The 23,333-nt window shown below is 44.4% G+C and overlaps 1 protein-coding gene across 9 annotated transcripts; it reads left to right on the forward strand.

The window, feature by feature from the left end:
• Window positions 1-11: 11 nt before the first annotated feature.
• On the forward strand, window positions 12-21,514 carry LOC120315511 (V-type proton ATPase catalytic subunit A-like). Of its 9 annotated transcripts, none has more exons than XM_039359950.1 (17): window positions 12-28; window positions 989-1,048; window positions 2,470-2,689; window positions 3,431-3,568; window positions 7,687-7,815; window positions 9,316-9,530; window positions 10,173-10,310; window positions 11,943-12,094; window positions 13,246-13,408; window positions 14,089-14,197; window positions 14,891-15,013; window positions 15,815-15,929; window positions 16,253-16,316; window positions 17,890-18,093; window positions 18,887-18,981; window positions 20,283-20,454; window positions 21,226-21,514. In XM_039359950.1, exons 4-17 carry the CDS (start codon window positions 3,487-3,489, stop codon window positions 21,316-21,318), a joined length of 1,854 nt encoding a protein of 617 aa, XP_039215884.1. In that variant the 5' UTR covers window positions 12-28; window positions 989-1,048; window positions 2,470-2,689; window positions 3,431-3,486; the 3' UTR covers window positions 21,319-21,514. The 9 variants fall into 9 exon arrangements, 8 of the variants coding, with proteins under 8 accessions (XP_039215884.1, XP_039215887.1, XP_039215881.1 ...); XR_005558704.1 differs by having other exon boundaries at window positions 27-161; window positions 20,306-20,454; XM_039359947.1 differs by lacking the exon at window positions 12-28 and adding an exon at window positions 34-161.
• Window positions 21,515-23,333: the final 1,819 nt, after the last annotated feature.

Raw genomic sequence — 23,333 nt, forward strand, 5'->3', positions numbered from 1 at the left:
GGAGGCAGGCAGTGGAGGCCTGGGCTGGGTGGGGCAGGCTGCAAGGATTGGGAGGGGGGAGCCTCACTGTCTGGCTCCAATCTTTGCTTTCAGGGATATGGACCTCAGCCCCCCCCCCTCCGGCCCAGGGGCGGGGGAGTATGGGGATTGCAGTCCAAGGGGTACAGCTGCTTTAATGCCACTGCAGAGACCTGGCAGATCACTGGCAAAAATAGCCATGCAGGGAGCCAAGCTGATGGGAGGGGGGGGGGAACCTCTTGTCTTGATGATCTGGGAGTCTCTGGGCATGTGCAGAGAGGTTTTTTAGATTGAAGTCCTCCAAGGCAGAATGGCTGGGTTTTTTTTGCAGGCCTCTGTTTTTATTTTTTTTTCTGGAGGTGCCAAGGGTTCATTTTGAGCCCTTCTCTTTTTTTTCCCCATGGAAAACGGGCCCCGATCAGTTAATTAGGAAGCCTTCGTGCAAAATGTGTTGGTCTTCCAGTTGTGGGTGTGTAGAAGCTGAGAGGGGGGCTGTCCTGTGTCTCTGAGCATGTGGGGAGGTTTTTTTCCCCTCCTAGTTTTGCTTTGAGACACAAATGACAGCAGTATTTCTTAGCCTCAGCAGCTTTAAGACGGGTGGACTTCAACTCCCAGAATTCCCCAGCTGACATGGTCGGCTGGGGAATTCAGGGAACTGAAGTGCACCTATCTTAAAATATGCTGGCTGGTGAATTATGGGAGCTGAAGTCCACCCATCTTAAATCATGTTGGTTAAGAAATTATGGGAGTTGAAATCCATACAATTAAATCATGCTGACTGGGGAATTCTGGGAGTTGAAGTCCACCCACCTTACAGTTGCCAAGCTTCAAAACAGAAAGTAGAGCAGAAGTGGGAAACTGTTGTTGACTGATGGGTTTTACTGTGGTGCTCTTGGTGTATTTATATTAAACATATCATAAAGGTGTCAGAATGCTAAATATTAAACCTTCCTCTGCTTGTGTCTTCTAGAGGATGAAATGCCAATAAAATCCTGTGCGGTTGCAAAGTGAGGATCTCATTTCTTCCCTGGTTTGTACTCTAATCTGCATCTCATTTATTATTTTTCCATCCTTTTACAAAATAGGCAAATGCACAAATATGCAAAGCTGCTCAGAAACCAGCTTCTTTCTTTCATCCTGTGGCTAAAATGGCTTCAGGACAGATGCCAGCTAAAACACACACACACAAATAAAATAATATAAAATAAAATAAAATCCCATTTGTAAGTAGGAAGAAACTGGATTTCTGTTTGCTCTAATACAGTCTCCATAAACAGTGGAGGTTTAAGAGTCACCTTGAATAGATATTCTCTGCCAGATTTGACACTCTCCTATCTTACAATACTAGAAAAAGCTGCCTCTGGCTGAAATCGTCCCTTATGGTTATTTCCCCCCCATGTTTTATTAAAGTGTGTTGTAGAATAAAATACAAGTACAAACAGTGAAAAGAGAGAAAAAAGGGTGCAAAGAGAGAGAAAAAGAATGGGGGAAAAAATACTGACTTCTGACTTTTTTTCAGTGCAGTAAAATAAAAAGAAGAATGGCAGCCTAAACTTTTTGCTTTATATTTCTGAACATTTCAAGCCATTTAGAATAACTGAATCCTATATGTGGAAGGGGCCTTGGAGATCATCTAGTCCAACCCCTTCCCAAGGCAGGAAATCTCATACAAATCTAGTCAAATGGTTGTCCAATCTATTTTTGAAAATCTCTGGTGATTTCTATAACAATAAAATAATTCCAATCTTAAAGAAAAGAACTTATCTAGCTTTCTTTCCACTTGGGCTTTTTCTTTGAATAAAAAAATATATGAAACTTTAATTTAGCTTTTGAAGATTAGAAGGATTAACTTTGATCAGGTTCTCATATGTACACCTTCATCGTGCTGTGACAATCTTGTTGGTTATTAGATTACAGTTCAGGATCTTGTGCAAACCCCAAAATAAATTAATTATTGAACTGGGTTCAGCAAGCTAGGAGGAAGAGATTTGACAGCCATTTGTCCAGAATGGTTTAGACCAGGGGCCTTCAAACTTGGCCCTTTATGACTCGTGGACTTCAACTCCCAGAATTCCTCAGCCAACATGCCTGGCTGAGGAATTCTGGGAGTTGAAGTCCACGAGTCATAAAAGGGCCGAGTTTGAAGACCCCTGGTTTAGACTCTCCTGCTCTATGTGGGGGTTGGATTAGAAGACCTCCAAGATCCCTTCAAATCTGTTATTTTGCATTCTGTATTCTGTATCCTCTCCTTTGCTTGAAATACCTGCATGCAGAAATGTTATTTCTCTTGCACAAACAGGTGTAGGAAAAAGCTCCTTTAATGGGGAAGATTTGAAGGTCAGAGTTTCTGCTGCTGTGGAGTATGTCATAGGAGGCCAGGTTGTTGACACTACACACACAGGGAGTGGTTTTCTGTTGCCAAGAAAGCTTGACTGTGTCTCTCTCTTCCAGTGCCCTCCATCCCCTTCCAGATCCTGGGTGCCCATTCAGGTTAGAACTAGCTTGGAGGGATCAGCAAGTCTCTTACTCCAGGTTTACTCCTCCATCAGAACCCCTCTGTTTCCTGCTGAAGACAGAGCAGGCATCCCACCCTACTTGCCTGACGGAGGAAAGGAAAGTGTATACTGAGCAGGTGGTGCCAACTCCTAGAAAAATTTCCACCTTCTCAATGGTAAGATGAGCTTGACTTAAACTTTAATGGCTATTTCCTATAATTCCATTTTTTATGCACTCACCAGACTCAGGACGATGTGCTGTGTCCAATTTTGGTCACCACCATATAAGAAAAATGTTGAGACCCTAGGAAGAGTGCAGAGAAGAGCAACAAAGATGATTAAGGGACTGGAAGCTAAAATATATGAAGTACAGTTGCAAGAATTGGGTATTGTCTAGTCTAATTAAGAGAAGGTTTAAGGGTGACATGATAGCAGTCTTCCAGTGTTTGAGGGACTGCCACAGGGAAGACGGGGCCAACCTATTCTCCAAATCATCTGAAAAGGCAGGACAAGGAGCAATAGATGGAAACTAATCAAGGAAAGAACTAACCTAGAACTAATGAGAAATTTCCTGACAGTAAGAACAATTAATCAGTGGAACGGTTTGCCTTCAGATTTTATGGATGCTCCATCACTGGAAGTTTTTGTGAAGAGATTGGACAGCCATTTGACCAGAATGGTATAAGGTTTCCTGCCTTGAACAAGGGGTGGGACTAGAAGACCTCTGAGGTCCGTGATCTTCTCAGGCTCAGAGGCTCCAAAATTTGGCCACTCAAATCACAAATTAGGAGTCCTTCAGGGAGCTTGGTCCCTTCACTTGAAAGAAGAGTGAGAAGGGTTTGGTTTTTTTAAAATATGTCCTGCTGTTTTCATTGACTTATTTTATATCTGGTGATTTTTCGCCCTCTGTGACACAGAGCTTGTGGTTGCTGTAGAACTGGGATCCGGCTGCTTTAATTGACCGGCAAGAGCTATGGAATTCTCCGAGCTTCCCAAGATTGGAGATGCCGAAAAGGAGAGCGAATTGGGATTTGTCCATGGCGTCTCTGGGCCTGGTAGGTTGGCTGAGAACCGAAGAAGCTAAAGTATCCATTTTAACTGTCTGCAGAGAAAAATGGGGAGTGAGAATGAGGAATGAGTAGGACTAGGGATAACATGATAGCTGTCTTCCAGTGCTTGAGGGGCTGTCACAGAGAAGAGGAGGTTGACCTATTCTGAAAAGCACTGAGGACAGGACCAGAAACAGTGGATGGAAACTTGAGGTGTTGTAAGGACCCACCCCACTTTGCATCTTAAGAAGACAGAACTCTTGGAATAATTCTTCCAACAGGCATCCTTTATTAAGAGAAGATGGTTGCAGGCGTTCTAGACAGGACTTGGGGTCCAAGCTCTCCAATTCAAGGTTTTAAGGGGTTCCCCAGTAGCCCCACCCAATCAACCCCCTCTTTCAGCGACAGTCTCGGGCATTACACTTCCACCCCCTTTTCCTTACTGCCCAGCTGGATGGAGACTTCAAAGAAACTACATGAAAGGAAATGGCCCCATTCTTATGGTTAGTTCTTTTGCAATACGCACATTCACTTCCTTTGAAGTATACTGAAAGAAGTGAGGGCCATAAAGCCCCTTTGTTCACCCCCTTCCCTTCCTCGTATGGCAGAATCCAGAGAAGGCAGAATTGGGGTTTTCTATATTTGATAACTAGAGATGAAATATAATTGGATTCTGACAGGTGTCCTCAATGCTCTTTGAGCTTGGCTATTTTCTTGCAGATGTTTCATGACATCACAACATTGAACCAGTTGGATCATGAAACATAAAGGGGCGTGGGGTTTGTAGGGAGGAGGACAACGACAATGACTTTGGGGTCACTGGTGCTCTCTGAGCTTGGTGGTCTTCTTCCAGACTAGATAACATCATCAGTGCTAGTCAATGATGTTATCTCATTTGGGTAATGAAATGTCTGCAAGAAAACCACCAAACTCGGAGAGCACCAAAGACTCCTCAATTATCAAGGAGAGAATTAAGGAGAAATTTCCTGACAGTGAAGACAATCAACCAGTGGAACGGCTTCCCTCCAAAGGTTGCGGATGCTCCATCACTGGAGATTTTCAAGAAAAGACTGGACAGCCATTTGTCCAGGATGCAGTGAGGTCTCCTACTTGAGCAGGGGGTTGGACTAGAAGACCTCTGAGGTCTCTTCCTGTCCTAGGAGTCTGTTCGACATTCTAATTTTTTATTACCTGCTTATTTCATCTGCATTTCTTATCCTGTCCTTTAAGGTTACAGCAGGGTCTCAAAGTTAAACTGACCTTAAATGACATTCTCATAAAAATTGCAATGAGGCTGTTTAATCTAATCTCTGGCATGAGTTATAACATCCTGTCAGAAAGCTTGAATTTTTCTCAAAAGTTCTCCTAATTCAGGGCAGGTTTTTTTTTTTCCTGCAGGGAATAGAAATCTTTTGGATTAGTTTCAGATTCTTTTTTAATAGAAAACCCACTGGTTTAGAGGATGGCTACATAGAATATATAGTAAGGGAGAAGGAGTTTTTGGAGAACCCAGCGCTAAATCATAATTTAGATTTCACCTAACACATGAAGCCATTAAGCAGTGGCTCATAAACCATCATGGGTGGATTATGCAACACATTAAGTCATCCGGTTTGTTCCCTCTAAGACTCAAAGTCATCATGATTCGATTCTTCACACTTTCCGCGTGAAGGGTATTTAATATTTTAAAGCAGCGGTTCTCAACCTGAGGGTCGGGACCCCATTTGGGGTCGAACGACCATTTCACGGTGGTCGCCAAACAACACACTCCGCCATTCCCCCCCCCCTTTTCCTTAGCTGTGCTACTCCCTTTTATTCTCTTGGCTTTTGAAAGCCAATAGAATAGACTCTCTTGAATAGAGTCTAATTCTATTGGCTTTCCAAAGCCAATAGGAATTGTCCAGGCTGTCTCTGCCCTGCTGAGCCCGCCAAAAGTCCCATTCTGCAAACGGTGCTGCACCAGTTGAGTAGTCCTCGACTTACGACCGGTTGAGTAGTCCTTGACTTACGACCGGTTGGGAGTCGCGGCATTAAAAAGGTTGAGAACCACTGTTTTAAAGTAAGTCCTTGACCTACAACCATTTGTTTAGTGGACTGTTCAAAGTTACAATGATATTGAAATAAGTGACTTATGACCCGTCCTAACACCTCCAGCCATTGTAGCCATCCGCACAGTCAAGGGATGAAAGTCCGGCATCCCAGGGTCACGTGGTCATCCTTTGGGATCTTCCTGGCTGTCTTCCAAGAAGCAAAGTCCATGGAGCAAGCTGGTTTCACTTCACAGTCACATTTCGGTTGCTAAGCAAAGCGGTTGTTAAGTGGGTCCCACCTGATTTTATGACCTTTTTTTGCCACAATTTATTTATTTATTTATGAGACTTATATACCGCTTTTAAGTGCAAGCACTCTCTAAGCGGTGTACACCAGTAAGCAATGTATATATATATATATTTACATTGCCCCCAACAATCTGGGTCCTCATTTTACCTAACCCCGGAAGGATGGAAGGCTGAGTCAACCTTGAGCCGGTGAGATTTGAACCGCTGACCTGCTGAACACAGTCAGCTAAAGTGGCCTGCAGTACTGCACTCGAACTGCTGCGCCACCTCGGCTTAATTCAGTTGTTAAGTGAATCACTGCAGCTATTAACTGGATCTGCTTAACAGCTGGCAAAAAAAAAAAGATCGTAAAATCAGGCAGGACCCACTTAACAACCGCCTTGCTCAGTAACGGAAATTCTGGTCCCAGAATTTCATAAGTCATAAGGACTACCTATAATTAGCTGGTGTGCTTCAGGACAACCATGGCATCGGGGCAGGAACTGTTTCTGGTGCGCGTTTTTGCTCTGCTGTGCTTTTTCAAAAATTCACAACAAGGTGCAATTAAAAAAAGATGCAAGGCAATTTTGTGTGTGATTTTGCGTATTGTTAAGCTGCTTCCCTTCCACAAGTTTTACCAGTATTTTTAAACTGCAAAGAGTACAAATTTAATGTAGAGACTGGGTAAGAATTGGCTATCAAAGAAAACTTAGAACTTTTCTTAATTTTTATTTCTTTTCAAAAAAAAAGAACAGAGGCTCCTGAGTGCCACCTAGCGGCCTTTGGATCTCCCTCTCAATTTGGGTGCTGGGTTGCCAACCTTCAAATCTAAAATCCAAGGAACTTTATATAAGAATACTATATAAGAGGTTTTTGGAGAAATTAAGATGAAATATAAATCTAACAAACAATCCTGGTGGATAAACAGAGATTCCATATGAGAAGGATGATGCTCTAAGATTTTGCATGAATGTCAACAGGCGAGTAGCTGAAATTCTTTATGTAGTTTTTTTTTTTTAAAGAAAATGAAGGACGTCACTACACTCCTTGGACCTTTAAACTGTTTAAAACAGCGGTTCTCAACCTGTGTGTCGGGACCCCATTTGGGGTCAAATGACCATTTCACGGGGGTCGCCAAACAACACAGTCCGCCATTTTTTTCCCCCTTTTCCTTAGCTGTGCTACTCCCTTTTATTCTATTGGCTTTTGAAAGCCCATAGAATAGCCTCTCTTGAATAGAGTCTAATTCTATTGGCTTTCAAAAGCCAATAGGAATTGTCCAGGCTGTCTCTGCCCTGCTGAGCCCGCCAAAAGTCCCATTCTGCAAACGGTGCTGCACCAGTTGAGTAGTCCTCGACTTACGACTGGTTGGGGGTTGCGGCATTAAAAAGGTTGAGAATCACTGGTTTAAAATAAAATCTTGGCAGAATTCCTCAAGCATGGTTGGGATAGTCTGTATTTCTAATAGCGACTGCTAATTTATTGCTGAGTTTTGAATGTTGGATGAAAGTCAACCCGATGAAGGTGGAGGCTGAAGTGTAGATATCCCTATTTAGATGTTGGCAAAAGTCTGTGTTTCTCAACCTTGGCCACTTGAAGATGGGTGGGCTTCAACTCCCAGAATTCTCCAGCTATCTATGCTGGCTGGGGAATTCTGGGAGTTGAAGTCCACCCATCTTCAAGTGGTCAAGATTGAGAAACACTAGTAAGATTATCCTGTCTCCAATAGACTTTTTTCTCTTCTGCAGCTTACTCAAGCATTTTTTTTCCTCCGCTAAAAATACTTTTTTAAAAATTTCCCAACAGTGGTGATTGCCTGCAAGATGGCGGGGGCAGCGATGTATGAGCTGGTCCGTGTTGGCCACTTTGAATTGGTGGGCGAGATAATCCGGCTGGATGGCGATCTGGCCACCGTCCAAGTGTACGAGGAGACCTGTATCCTTCTGGGGGCATCCCATTTCCCTTGTCCCATTTGCTAACTCTTCATTTCCAGGGTCTCTCTCCTTCTCGCAGTAGGTAGAGTTGTAGGTGCTCCATCCCTGGAGGTTTTCAAGAGTTCATTTGTTACATGCCAGAAACGAGATGGAAATCCTCTTTTTTTTTTAATTATTATAATTTTTTTACAATTTTACAATAAAAACCCCTTTCCCAATCCCTCCCAACCCTCCCCAAAACCCTCCCCCATTCTTCCCAGAGCTAGATACAGAGTTAACTAAAACGTACTAGAAAAAGCTTATAAACTCAAATAAACCACAAACAAATATGATTATATCCAATGAGCAAATTGTTAAATACATTAACTCTATTGTGTATAAAAAAAAACAGAAAGAGAAAAAGAAGAAAAGAAAGAAAATAAAAAAAATAATAAAAGGAAAAAAAGAGAGAAAAACTAAACTATTCTACACTTCTAAATAATATCTTAAACTTTAAATATAAATTATTCAAAAGCTAAATGATATTTTCTAATATCATACCTATATTGTATAAAATTTATCCATCTTTTCCACAACAAGAGATACTTCTCTTGCGATTGATCTTTCAAAAAAGCCGAAATTTTTGCCATTTCAGATAGGTAAGAAACTTTAAGAAACCATTCCTGCAAAGTAGGCAAAAATTCCTTCTTCCAATACTGTCCTATTAACAACCTTGCCGCTGTGATTAAGTTTAATATTAAAATAATTTCTTTGTTGTCACAATCAGAGACAATACCCAACAAAAACAATTGTGGAATAAATTTTATTCTTCTTTTGAAAATTCTTTGTATATTCCACCATATCTTAATCCAAAAAGCTTTTATGCTTTTACATGACCACCAGATATGATAATAAGTGGCATCCAAGCAACCACATCTCCATTTAGGTTGCAAGTTTGAATACATACGAGACATTTTTTGTGGATCAAGGTGCCATCTATAAAACATTTTATAGAAATTTTCCCGTAAATTTTGGGCTTGTGTAAATTTAACATTCCTCACCCAAATGAAAAGAGCATTTTATTAATGTTTATTACAAGATAAAGTACAAAGAGAAGCAAAAGTCAAGAAAGATGGAGGATAACAAAAGGTGAAGGTGCAAAGATAAAGAAAAAGAAAAAAGTTCTGATTTCTGACTTTTTTCAGTGTAGTAGAACACAGGGAAAGTTACAACCTTCTTTGCTTTACATTTCTAGTAAATTCAAACCATTTCTATAACAGCCAAGTCAATCTAATTGTCGAAACCTAACCTCAAAACTTCAGGAAAGATGGAAGCCCTCATGCATCTCAGCTTTCTGCTCTTGCTTGCTAAGACAATCTCCGTAGACAGGGTTTAAGCCAGGATTAAGCCAGGATGTGACTTTCCCCAGCCCAAAATGCCTCGTTCCCCTACCAGAGACTGTACCTTCCTTCTCTTTTTTCCCTGCTGTGCACCCCTCTTTTTTCCTGAGCTATCCCTGTAGCGGGGGTTTGCGTGGGGGACCCTGTGCTGCGAACGGGGAAGCCGCTCTCCGTGGTTCTTGGGCCTGGGATCATGGGGTCCATCTTTGACGGGATCCAGCGCCCTCTGAAGGACATCACGGAGCTCACCAAGAGCATCTACATTCCCAGGGGAATCAACATCTCCGCTTTATCCCGGGACCTGAAGTGGGACTTTAAGCCGGGTTCCAACATTCGGGTAAGAGACAAACAGCGGTGCAGGGAAGGGTCAGTTGGTGATGCTCCATCCAGGTGGACGCTACTTGGAAAGGGTGGCCTCAGATCTAATTCAGGGGAAGTGAACTGCGGAAGTCAGACTACACAGGTAGTCCTCGACAGTTCATTTAGTGACCATTTGAAGTTACAACAGCACTGAAAAAAATGTTGTAGGACCATTTTTCACACTTACAATTGTTGCAGCATTCCCATGGTCAAAATTCAGACTCTTGACAATTGACTCGTGACTCTGACGGCTGCAGTGTCCCGGGGTCATGTAATAATCACCTTTTGGAACCTTCTGACAAGCAAAGTCAATGGGAAAGCCAGAATCACTCAACAACCGTGTTACTAACTTAAAACTGCAGTGATTCGCTTAACAACTGTGGCAAGAAAGGTCATAAAATGGAGCACAACTCACTTAACAAAATAAATTTTGGGCTCAGTTGTGGTCATAAGGACTGTCTGTAATTGGCTTCTTAGAACCTGGAAAGAGGAATGGAAATTTGCAAAAAAAGAAATTATAAATGGAGAAGGTCAGCACTTTCTCCCATTCGTAGAAAAATGGATAGCCACATCTCCAGAGCATCAAAATTGTTTAAAGCAGCGGTCCTTTTCTTTGCAGGTTGGGAGCCATTTAACTGGAGGGGACATTTATGGGATGGTGCATGAAAATTCCCTCATCAAGCATATGATCATGGTGCCACCCCGAAGCCGTGGCACCGTCACTCACATTGCCCCAGCTGGCAACTACGACATTTCGGTAAGTGGTGTCTCTGCAAAGGGATCGTTCAGCCCCAGATGCAAAGGGACGAGATGTGTCAGAGCATGCATAGCCTTATTGCACTGAGATAACCCAGGAGCAAACACATAAACAATGGTCTATAATAAATGGTGGTTTATCTTACACTATCTACAATATCATACACAAGGAACAATATACATACACTTGTTAATCCAGTAGTCTCCAACACACAGCAGTTACAGCAGGAAAACAGAAGAAAGAGAACACACAGCAGAGCCTTCCTTTTATACAAAGGCTCTTAAAGAGACACAGACCTTGCTGGCTCTTAAAGGGACACAGATCCTGCTGAGTCATTCCCAAAATTACATCATACATCTCACATTACATCAGCTGGTTAGCTTTTAAATCATTACCTTGACAGAAATTGCCAGAAAATAGGGCGCTGATAGGACCGTTTTATGCTGCACTGGTCAAATCACACTTAGAATACTGTGTCCGGTTCGGTCACCATGATATAAAATATGTTACTAGTTACTGAGATTCTAGAAAGAGTGCAGAAAAGAGCAACAAAGACGATTGTGTTCGTGTGTGTGTGTGTGTAGGTTAAAACACATGAAGAACAGCTGCAGGAACTGGGTATGTCTAGTTTAATGAAAAGAAGGATTAGGGGTGACATGATAGCACTCTTCTGATATTTGAGGGGCTGCTCCAAAGAAGAGGGGGTTAACTTATTTTCCAAAGCACCAGAAAGCAAAAAATAATGGATAGAAACTCATCAAGAAGAGAAGCAACCTGGAACTCCCTGATAGTGAGAACAATTAACCAATGGAACGACTTGTCTCCAGAAGTTGTGGGTGCTTCATCACCGGAGGTTTTTAAGAAGAGCCTGAACAACCACTAGTCTGGAATGGTATAAGGTGTCCTGCGTGAGCAAAGGGTTGGAGTAGAAGATCTTCTAACTGTGTGTATCATGGTTCCGATAGATGAAATCCTTCAAAAGAACTTCAAGGCATTGTTTTCCTTAAAGAATCTTTTATTCGGGAAACAAAGTATCGGTACGACATAGTTGAACCCAAAAACTAGATTCCCTTCCCCCTGATAACAAAGTAACAAAGTGCAATTCCCACCCCCAATAAACTGTCATAAATCACATTCCCCAATTAGCTTAAAGCGGGGGCTTTCTCCTTAGCTACACAGCCCACCAAAACGTTATCAGCTTGTCCTTGGGTTCCCACCACAGTGTTATGTTATGGCTAGTTGAGCTTTCCACCACTACCACCTAATTTCTAAAGCAAGAAAAAGCATGTGAAAGGAATAGAGAAAATGGTTGCATTTTCATCAATTGTCAAAGCAAGAATATCCAATGTTACCAAGCATTGACGGAATGATTCTATGTTCTATAAATTGATTTCACCCGTCCATCTGGGAGAACGCTACCTCAGACTCTGGCAATGGTTGGACTTCAGCTCCCAGAATTCTGGCCGTTGAAGTCCACGTATCTTCTACTTGCCAAGATTGAAAAACACTGTCCTAAGAACAAAATCAGAATCAGTCAAGGAAAGTCAGCTTCCTCAGAGAGTTGAGCCAAGACAAGATTTGAACCCATGGCAAACACTTCCTGCCCATAATTCCTTGTCTTCCTCCCCAAAGGACATGGTGTTGGAGCTTGACTTCGAGGGTGTCAAGGAGAAATTGACGATGATGCAAGTCTGGCCCGTCCGGCAGATCCGTCCGGTCTCCGAGAAGCTCCCGGCCAATCATCCCCTGCTTACTGGCCAGAGGGTCCTGGATGCGCTCTTTCCGTAAGCCATCATTTTTGTAAGAAAGGGAAGGTTGCTGATCCCTCTTCGACAGGTGGACTTCAACCTTCAAAGGGAAGGTTGCTGATCCCTTTACGACCTGCGGACTTCAACTCTGCTTCAACTCTGAACTCTACTGGGCTTGGGACTTCTGGGAGTTGAAGTCCAGAGGTCATAAAGGGGCCACAGTTGCCCACCCGTTTTTCAAGATCCTTTTTCTGACATGGCTTCCACGAGGGATGACTTCAAATCAAACCCCGATTGCTAAATTTGCAAGAGATTCTAAAGCAGTGGTTCTCAACCTCTCTAATGTCGCGACCCCATAATACAGTTCCCCATATTGTGGTGACCCCCAACCACTTATACATCACCGGGTGCCAGGGGCGTGGCCAAAGGAAAGGGAAAAAATGGCGGACAGCCTTGTTTGGCGACCCCCGTGAAATGGTCATTTGACCCCAAATGGGGTCCCGACCCACAGGTTGAGAACCACTGTTCTAAAGTTATGCAAGTAGTCCTCAATTTATGACCACAATTGGGACTGGAATTTCGGTCACTAAGTGGTGCATTCATTAAGTGAGTCATCACTGACCAAACCTAAGTTTCAATTCAGTTTCACTGGGGTTGTTTAGTTGTTAGGAGAATAGAATAGAGTAGAGTAGAGTAGAGTAGAGTAGAGCAGAGCTGGAAGGGAAGGGAAGGTCGCAAAAGGGGATAACATGACCCTGGGACACTGCAACCGTCATAAATATGAACCAGTTGGCAAGCATCTGAATTTTGATCACATGACCATGGGGATGCTGCAACGGTCGTAAGTGTGAAAAACGGTCATAAGTCCCTTTTTTCAGTGCTGTTGTAATTTGAACGGTCACTAAATGAATGGATTTAAGTCAAGGACAACCTGTACCATAGGAAGCACTTAGAAATTCAGCCACTGTCTCAGAAGGGCCACTTCCCACTGGTTGAGTTAACCACGGTTTATCCAATTAATCCTATTTGCAGGAGAAACTGAATTCCTTTGTCCAAGGGTGTGCTTGGTTCTTTATGGTTGGGTGAATTCAATCCTTGTCTCATCACTTCGGCTGAAACCTCTCTGAGGCACTCATGACGAGTTGACTGGGAGGGGGGGGGTCTCTCCTTCTGCCCTCCTCTTCCAGGTGTGTCCAAGGTGGCACCACAGCCATCCCGGGTGCCTTTGGATGTGGGAAGACGGTCATCTCCCAGTCTCTGTCCAAGTACTCCAACAGCGATGTCATCATCTACGTGGGCTGCGGAGAGCGCGGGAACGAGATGTCGGAGGTGCTCAGGGACTTTCCTGAGGTGAGGATAGCAAGGACACCAGCCAGAACCACTGTTGCTCTTCATCTGGGTGCAAAGATCTGGAGGACCCCCTTTTCCTTGATGGCAATGGTGGATAATGATCTGGAAGGAAAGGGGGAGATGTGAAATATTAGTACCGCTTTATAAAGCCCTAGTGAGACCACACCTGGAATATTGCAGCCAATTTTGGTCACCATATCACAAAAAAAGATGTTGAGACCTTGGAAAAAGTTCAGAGAAGAGCAACTAAGATGATCCAAGATCTGGAGACTAAAACATACGAAGAACAGCTGCAGGATTTGGGTTTGGCTAGTCTAAAGAAAAGAAGAAATTGGGGCAACATGATAGCAGTGTTCCAGTATTTGAGGGGCTGCCACAAGGCAGAGGGGGTCAAACTATTCTCCAAAGTACCAGAGGGCAGGACGAGAAACAATGGTTGGAAACTGACCAAAGAGAAAAGCAACCTGAAATTAAGGAGAAACTTCCTAACAGTGAGGACAATTAACCAGTGGAACAGCTTGCAACCAGAAATCGTGGGTGCTCCATCACTGGATGTCTTTAAGAAGAGACTGGACAGCCACTTGTCTGAAATGTTAAATGTCTCCTGCCCTACCTTCCTTTACTCCCCCCCCCTTCCCAATCTCTCCCCCATTTCCCATTATTCTGCTCTCACCTCTTAGCTCACCATGGAAGTAGATGGGAAGACGGAGACCATCATGAAGAGGACCTCGCTGGTGGCCAATACATCCAACATGCCCGTGGCTGCTCGGGAAGCCTCCATTTACACCGGTGAGGAGCTTTTTCATGCCACCCCCCCATTCTCCCCCTCCGGAACCACAGCCACAATAAGGGCTTCCGAAGCAATTTTTATAATTTAAAAATTAAATGAATTAAGAACCACATTGTTTTTGCTAAAAGATTCTCTTTGGATCAGAGTTGGCACCCCACAGATGCCCCACTGCTAAACCCTAAAGCCAAATTAAGAAAGGCATGCTGTGACGGTCGCAGGTGTGAGGACCGGTCGTGACTTTTTTCACTGCTGTTGTAACCATGAACAGTCATTAAGTGAATGTTTGTATGTCAAGGACTATTTGTATCACTCTGAAATTTTCAGGTGATTAATATTAATAACTTTTTCAGCCAAGGATAGCCAGATGCTGCTGTCAAGACGGCCAATGTCACAAAGTGAGCAAATGGTCTCCCTTTCCAGGTTTTGCACACACTTCTCTTTTGATAAAATCACTACCACACAAAGATAGGAAGGGACAAACAAAACCTCTTTAATTTGTTTTGGAATCTTCCTGTAATCCTTTCCTTCTTTCTTTCTTTCTTTCTTTCTTTCTTTCTTTCTTTCTTTCTTTCTTTCTTTCTTTCTTTCTTTCTTTCTTTCTTTCTTTCTTTCTTTCTTCCTTCCTTCCTTCCTTCCTTCCTTCCTTCCTTCCTTCCTTCCTTTCTTTCTTTCTTCCTCTTTTTTTCTCCCAGGAATCACCCTTTCGGAATATTTCCGGGACATGGGATACCACGTTAGCATGATGGCCGATTCCACCTCCCGCTGGGCGGAAGCCCTTCGCGAGATTTCTGGACGTTTGGCTGAAATGCCTGCAGGTTGATTTTTCTTACTTTTCTTTGATTTCTTAATCAATATTTCTCAAAAATGGCTGATATTTGGGCATAGTAGGAAAGTTGAGAGGGACCTTGGAGGTCATCTAGTCCAACCCCCTGCTCAGGTAACAGACCTTATACCATCATGGACAAATGGCTGTCCAGTCTCTTGTTGAAAACCTCCAGTGATGGAGCCCCCACAACTTCTGGAGGGAAGCTGTTCCACTGGTTAATTGTTCTAACTGTCAGGAAGTTCTTCCTTAATCCCAGGTTGCTTCTCTCCTTGATTAGTTTCCACATGTTGCTTCTTGTCCTGCCCTCTGGTGCTTTGGAGAATAGCCTGACCCCCCTCTTCTTTGTGGCAGCCCCTCAAATATTGGAAGGCTGCTATCATATCACTCCTAATCCTTCTTTTCAAAGCTAGACCAGAGATCTCCAGACTTGGCAACTTTAATTCCCCATGCTGGCTAGGGAATTCTGGGAGTTGAAGTCCACAAGCCTTAAAGTTGCCAAGGTTGGAGGCCCCTGGACTAAATATACCCAGTTCCTGGCCTTCCCTTTGAACACATGGGGGATACTGGGAATTGAAATCCACATATCTTAAAAATGCTGAGATAGAGAAACATTGATTAGGTTTCCAAGATGCAGTGGGGGATTCTGGGAGTCAAAGTCCACCAGTCTTAAAGTCGTCCAGGTTGAGAACCCCATTCAGAAGAAATGGATCTTTCTGCGTCTTCATTCCCTTCTCAACTTTCACATTTTTTTCCAAGCCACAAAAGATGAAAACTCTCTTTTTCTTTGCAGATAGTGGGTACCCGGCCTACCTGGGCGCCCGCTTGGCGTCCTTCTATGAACGGGCCGGCCGGGTCAAGTGCCTGGGGAGTCCCGAGCGAGAGGGTAGCGTCAGCATCGTTGGCGCGTAAGTTGCCAGATTCTCTTTCCCGTCTCTTGCTGGAGGGAGGCCGTGCAAAAACCACGTAACAGCAGCCTTTATACTATAGGAAAGCTTTCTGAGCCATTAAAGATCTTTTAACATCAGATCTCTTTATTTTGCAAGCCAATCACGGGCTTTGTTGAAATCTGTCAATGTTTTCATCAAGACATTGATTGCCAGTGACGGGAAAGTTTTGTAAACCAACTTCAGCTGTTCGTGGGAGGAGAAATCACCTTTGGCTGAACTGAGGTGTGCAAATATTCGAGATTTATGCATTTGACCAGCTTTCGTGTGCCTGTTTCTTGTAGGGTGTCCCCTCCTGGCGGGGATTTCTCAGATCCAGTGACCTCTGCAACCCTGGGGATTGTCCAGGTGAGTAGTGTTTCACTGCTTCCGCATCCTTAGCGCCCCCTGGAACATCCAACCCCTTTCCTGGTCCAGCAATCCCACAGCAAACAAATCCACGCCCTCCTGTCTTGACTGCTGCAATGCTCTCTACATGGGGCTGCTCTTGGAGAGTATCCGGAAGCTTCAATCAATTCAAAATGCAGTGGCCCGCATGGTTTTTTGCAAGTCTAGAATTGCACACATGTCACCTCTCTTGCGGGAGCTGCGCTGGCTGCTGATTCGCTTCCGGGTCCAATTCAAGATGCTGCTTGTCGCCTTCAAAGGCCTCCATGGCTTAAGGCCAGGTTAGGGTTGAAAGACCGTCTTTTCCCAGTCACCCACCAGAGTGGGGAGACGGGATGTTACGGGTCATCTCCCTTTAGGAGGCCCTCCTGGTGGGACCCAGAAGAAGGACTTCTCCATGGTGGTTCCCTCCCTGTGGAACATCCTCCTTGTGGAGATAAGACAGGCCCCCATCTTGACTCTGTTTTGGAAGGCTCTGAAAACATGGTTCTGCCAGCAGACCTGGGAGCCAGCGGGATACGGAGCCCACCAAGTGGCGGGTTTGATGGTTGTCGCCGGGGGGGGGGGGGTATATCAGGGTTTTGTATTTGGGGTTTTACTTTTGTAAGCTGTCCAAAGTCACTGTGAATGATTTGGGCAGCCATATAATAACAAATAGCATTTAGACTTACTTATACACTGCTCCATAGCACTTTACGGCCTTCTCTGAGCAGTTTACAAAGGTCAGTGTCAGAATCCAATTATATTTCATCTCTAGTTATCAATTATAGAAAACCCCATTTCTGCCCTCTCTGGATTCTGTCATAAAAGAATGGGGGTGTGTGTGTGAACAAAGGGGCTTTATGGCCCTCACTTCCTTCGGTACAACTTCAAAGGGATTGAATGTTGGTAGCACCAAAAGGACTTATCATAACAAAGGCTTTCATGTAGTTTTCTCTGAAGTCTCCATCCAGCCGGCAGTAAGGAAAAGGGGGTGGGAGTGTAATGCCTGAGACTGTCGCTGGAAGAAGGGGGTGATTGGGTGGGACTACTGGGGAACCCCTTAAAACCTTGAATGGGAGAGCTTGGACCCCAAGTCCTGTCTAGAATGCCTGCAACCATTTTCTCTTAATAAAGGTTGCCTGTTGGAAGAAATATTCCAAGAGTTCTGTCTTCTTAAGATGCAAAGTGGGGTGGGTCCTTACAGTCAGCATGTTGCCCCCCACCTCAACGCTCTGGGTCCTCATTTTACTGACCTCGGAAGGATGAAAGGCTGAGTCAACCTTGAGCTGGTCAGGATCGAACTCCTGGCAGTGGGCAGAGTCAGCCTGCAATAACTGCACTTTAATCACTGCGCCCCCACCACTGCTCCTGTGTAAAATTTCAAAATGAAATAATGTAATATAAAATAACATAAACAATAACATTAAAATAAAATGATAAATAAAATAAAATGATAAATAAAATAAAATATAAAATAAAATAATAATAAAATAAAATAATAATAAAATAAAATAATATTTGCGTCAGATTTTCCTTTCTGCCCCAAACCCAGGTCTTCTGGGGCCTGGATAAGAAGCTAGCTCAGCGGAAGCATTTCCCCTCCGTGAACTGGCTGATCAGCTACAGCAAATATACGCGGGCCCTGGACGAGCACTACGAGAGGCTCTTCCCGGAATTCATCTCCCTGCGGACGAAGGCCAAGGAGATCCTGCAGGAGGAGGAGGACCTGGCTGAGATTGTCCAGCTGGTGGGAAAGGTAGGATGCGTGTCCATCATAGAATACTGTAAAAGGGACCTTGGAGGTCTTCTATCTAGTCCACCCCCTACTTAAGCGGGAGACAAATAAAGAGAAAACAATACTGTAATCAAGGAACCGCCAAGGAGAAAACCCCATCCCACCAACATTTTTAGGTGCTCCTGCTGCTGCTGCTGCTGCTCCTCCTCCTCCCTACAATCCCCATTCCCTTCTAGCACTGCTGATGTTACCTAGTTGAGTAACGAAACATCGGCAAGAAAACCACCAAGCTCAGAGAGCACCAAGGACCCCACAGTCCCCTACTTCTTCTTCTTCTTCTTCTTCTTCTTCTTCTTCTTCTTCTTCTTCTTCTTCTTCTTCTTCTTCTTCTTCTTCTTCTTCTTCTTCTTCTTCTTCTTCTTCTTCTTCTTCTTCTTATTCTTCTTCTTCTTCTTCTTCTTCTTCTTCTTCTTCTTCTTCTTCTTCTTCTTCTTCTTCTTCTTCTTCTTCTTCTTCTTCTTCTTCTTCCTCCTCTTCCTCCTCCTCCTCCTCCTCCTCCTCCTCCTTTCCACAAAGCCCCCTCCCTTCTAGCACTGATGATGTTACCTAGTTGGGTTTTGAAACGTCTGCAAGAAAACCACCCAGCTCAGAGAGCACCAAGGACTCCAGAGCTTTCACCCCAAGCTACAAATTTTCTCTTCTGAAGGTGAACCTTCCTGAGACAGAGCCCAAAGTTTGCCTTCCCTTGTGCCTTCCTTTCTTCCGGTGCTCTTTCCACACAAACACACCCTCTCTTCAATTTTGCATTGTTCAGGCATCTCTGGCTGAAACCGACAAGATCACCCTGGAGGTGGCCAAGCTGATCAAAGACGACTTTTTGCAGCAAAACGGCTACTCTTCCTACGACAGGTAATGCGAGGGCTGCTCACAACCTCACAACTTCACAGCTCATCCTTCCTTACAGGGCAGATCTCTTCAAGGACGCTTGTGAAGTCTGCGGGGCCCCCGGGGCACTCCCTGCAGCGAGCCACCAACTGCATGGCAGTGTGTCATTGTTCGGATGGGTAGTCCTCAACTTACGACCACAATTGAACCCCGGATTTTTGTTGCTAAGTGAGAGATTTGTTGAGTGAATTTTGCCCCGTTTTGCAATCTTCCTTGTACCAGTTATTAAATGAATCAGTGCAGTTGTTAAATTAGTTACACGGTTGCTAAGTGAATCTGGCTTCCCCATTGACGTTGCTTGTCAGAAAGTCACAAAAGGGGATCACGTGACCCCGGGACACTCCGACCGTCATAAGTACATGCCAGTTGCCAAGTGTCCAAAATTTTGATCACGTGACCCTGGGGAATGCTGTAATGGTCATTACGTGAAAAATGGTCGTAAGTCAGTTTTTTCGGTGCCATTGTATCTACAAATGGTCACTAAACGAACTGTTGTAAGTCAAGGACTACCTGTATCTATTTATGAAACAAATGTACAGTATATGGCTGCCCAGTTCACAAACAGGTGACCTCAGGTTCCTGACAACAAAAGTCGCAGCGTAAAACTCTATGAAACTCCCCCCTCCAGCCGTGGCAGCAGCCCCCCCAGTCAGATCAGCCACTTTATCGGCGCCGTCTGCATTCAGGGTCCCCAGGACCACGGACGAAAATGCAGCTTTAGGCCCTTTTGGGAAACTGACGTGGTGGAGGCCACCTCCAAACCTCTGGAGGAATGATGCTCCACCGAGAAGGGGCCACCACTGAGAAGGCCCTTTTTGGTGGCTCCACAGATGGACATCCCTGATCAATGGGACCCCCAAAATTCCCTGGCTTCCCATCCTGGTGGGCCAGGTATATAATCTTTAATAAATTGAGAGGGTCTATCTACTCTCCCTCCCCCTTGGAATTTTTCTTCCCCTTCTCTTTTCTGTAGGACAGTGTTTCCCAAACTTGACCATTTTAAGGCATGTGGACTTCAACTCCCAGAATTCCAAAGCCAGCATTGCTGGCTGTGGAATTCTGGGAGTTGAAGTCCACATGCCTTAAAATGGTCAAGTTTGGGAAACACTGCTGTAGGAAAACAATACAAGAGAAAAATCTGATTTCCCCCCCCTTCCTGGAGAGCTGAGGAGGATGTTCCGGGGGCAGTGAGTGTCCCACAGCTCTCCGAGGAAGGGCCAGGTGGGCTGAGTGTGCTAGGATCTGTTGGGTCTTTGCTGCTTCAGGTTCTGCCCTTTCTACAAGACAGTGGGCATGCTGCAGAACATGATCGCTTTTTATGAGCTGGCCCGCCACGCCGTGGAGTCGACAGCCCAATCTGAGCACAAGATCACCTGGGCCATCATACGAGAGAACCTGGCCGACATCATGTACAAGCTCAGCTCCATGAAGTTCCAGGTGAGGGGTTGGGAGAGGTCCAACCCAGAACTAAGGGGGAATTTCCTGACAGCGAGAATAATTAATCACAGCAATATTTGAACAGCACACTAAAAAGACCTTTTTTTTTTATTTCCCCCTGCATCCAAACCAAGAGACTTGCCTTCACAAGTTGCGGGGGCTCCATCACTGCAGGTTTTCAAGAGATTGGACAGGATGGTAGAGGGTCTCTTGCTTGGGCAGGGGGTTGGACTAGAAGACCTCCAAAGTCCCTCCCCTCCCTATGATTCTATGAGATGGGTAGATAGATAGATAGATAGATAGATAGATAGATAGATAGATAGATAGAGATCAGCCTTTCTCTCAGAGTGGTGGTGCTCCATCACGAGGTTTTGAAGAAGAGACTGGACAACCATTTGGCATGCAATAAGGTCTCCTGCTTGAGCAGGGGCTGGACTGGAAGACCTCAAAGGTCCCTTCCAACCCTCTGATTTGATGTTCTAAACATTAACAGGGATGTACTTAATCTAATTAGCTAAGCTAATCAAATCACAAGATGAGAGGCATATAAATGTGATGGATGGATGGATTGATGGATAAATAGATCTGGATAGGTGCTGGATAGATCACCATAGATGATGGTGAGAATGGCAGAATGGGAGAGAGAGAGAGAGAGAGAGAGAGAGAGAGAGAGAGAGAGAGAGAAAGAAGAGGGTCTCTTGCTTGGGCAGGGGGTTGGACTAGAAGACCTCTGAGGCCCCTTCCAAATCTGTTATTCCGTATTCTGTGTAGGATCCAGGAAAGGATGGCGAGGCCAAGATAAAGGCCTGCTACGCCCAGCTGAATGAGGAGATGCAGAACGCCTTCCGTAACTTGGAGGACTGATCCTGGGAAAGGTTTCCCGTCAAACCTGCTTCGGAGCTTCTTCTTCCGGGCTGGATCTTTAAGGAGATGGTTGACTGCCTTCTGCAACGTTTGGGAGTTTGCACATTGCTAGCCAAAGTGTTCAAGGCCAATTGTTCTATTTTACTGATGCAGAATTCCAGGATTAGCACCTCTTGAATAAATCGTTTGATTTGTTTATTGTTCTTTATTTTTGCGTAATAACATGAGTGCCAGGGGAGGCCCTCCCTCCCTCCCTTCTTCCTTCCTTCCTTCCTTCCCTCCCTCCCTTAATTCCTCCCTCTCTTCCCAGTTTTTTCCTTTCTTTCCCTGTACCAGTTATGACAGTACTAAAAAATAGTCCTTAACCAGTATTGTGTTTTTTAAATCTCTCTCTCTCTCTCTCTCTCTCTCTCTCTCTCTCCCCCTTCTCACTGCTTCCTTAAATACACCATGTATTTAATTTAATTTAAAAAGTGCACCATGTGCTTTTTAACTTCCAGCAGGAGGCATATCTCCCTGCTGATAATCCTGTGGACAAAACATTTAAAACAGGCCCAGCTGATTTCCAGCTCCAGAGAAAGAAAAACAGCCATTCCAGCAAAATTCCAAGTTGGGTTAAAATTATGAATGTTCTTACTGTTAATCCTGTGCTGATTGGTTTTGGGGAAAAAAATAGAAATAAACAGATCTTTCTGCCTTGAATTGTCCATCAACATCATAATGTTGATGGAATATGTCCATCAACATCATAACTCATCTGAGTTGGACTCGGAAAAGCAGCAGGGATCCAGCTAGGACTGCACTGGAAGTTTTTTGTATAGACAGAGAGAGAGAGAGATGCACACAAGCTTTATTTATTAGAAGTATATGCATATAAAGTTCATTAATAAATACAGGTAATCCTCAACTTACAACAGTTTGTTTAAGGATCATTTAAAGCTACAATGGCACCGGAAAATGTGACTTATGACTATTTTTCGCAGTTGTGACCGCTGCAGCATCCCCGCAGTCACGGGATCAAAATTCGGAGGCTTGTGTCCCCGGGTCACGCAATCCCCTTTTGTGACCTTCTGACCAGCAAAGTCCATGGGGGAAGCCAGATTCACTTAACAACTGTGTGACTAACTTAACAACTGCAGAGATTCGCTTAACAGCTGTGGCAAGAAAGGTCGCAAAATGAGGCAAAACTCAGTTAACAATTTTCTCAAGCAACATAAATTTGGGGCTCAGTTATGGATTCGCTTAACAGCTGTGGCACAAAAGGTCGTAAAATCAGGCCCGACTCACTTAACGACCCCCTTACTTAGCAACAGAAATCCCGGTCCCAGCTGTGGTCGTAAGTCAAGGACCCCCTTGCTTCTCCCGGTGGAGGGATCCCGCTGTGTCTCTGCAAGATCCATCCTTTGACCTCCTCCTCCCACCCTGTCCTTTAATGTGGCTGGCTTGATGGGGTGCTGGGTGATTCCCCTCTCAGGGAGGTTCCCCGCAGAGTCTCTGTATGAACCAATATTCCATTGTCCTCCTTCCAACAAGCTTTGCAGTTTAGAGGCGGAGTGGGCAAACCAGGAGCTGCACACAGGTAGCCCTTGACTTACGACCACAGCTGAGCCCAAAATTGCTGTTGAAACTGAAATATTTGCTAAGTGAGTTTTGCCCCATTTTACGACTCTTCTTGTCACAGTTGTCAAGGGAACCGCTGCAGTCGATCAGTTAGTAATCAGGTTGTTAAGAAATCTGGCTTCCCCACTGATTCTGCTTGTCGGAAAGATCCAAAAGGGGATCACGTGACCCTCCTCCTCAGGACATGGCGACCGTCATAAATACGAACCAGTTGCCAAGCATCTGAATTTCAATCATGGGACCCTGGGGGGATGCTGCAATGGTCATAAGTGTGGAAAACAGTCCCGAGTCCCTTTTTTCAATGCCGCTATAATTTTAAATGGTCATTAAACAAACCGTTGTAAGTTGAGGGCTGCCTGTATTTACAGTTGAAGTTCATATGCATATAAATTTAA

Source organism: Crotalus tigris, unplaced genomic scaffold, assembly GCF_016545835.1.
Source record: "Crotalus tigris isolate CLP2741 ecotype Arizona unplaced genomic scaffold, ASM1654583v1 scf7180000019143.106728444:792265, whole genome shotgun sequence".
NCBI classification, from domain to species: Eukaryota; Metazoa; Chordata; class Lepidosauria; order Squamata; family Viperidae; genus Crotalus; species Crotalus tigris.

Bases quoted from the DNA above. Each gene is read 5' to 3' on its own strand.
- LOC120315511 (XM_039359950.1), top strand. From the start codon at position 3,487: ATGGAATTCTCCGAGCTTCCCAAGATTGGAGATGCCGAAAAGGAGAGC. The intron at 10,311-11,942 runs GTAAGTGGTGTC...TCCTCCCCAAAG, and splicing joins CTGGCAACTACGACATTTCG to GACATGGTGTTGGAGCTTGA. The intron at 20,455-21,225 runs GTGAGGGGTTGG...TATTCTGTGTAG, and splicing joins TCAGCTCCATGAAGTTCCAG to GATCCAGGAAAGGATGGCGA.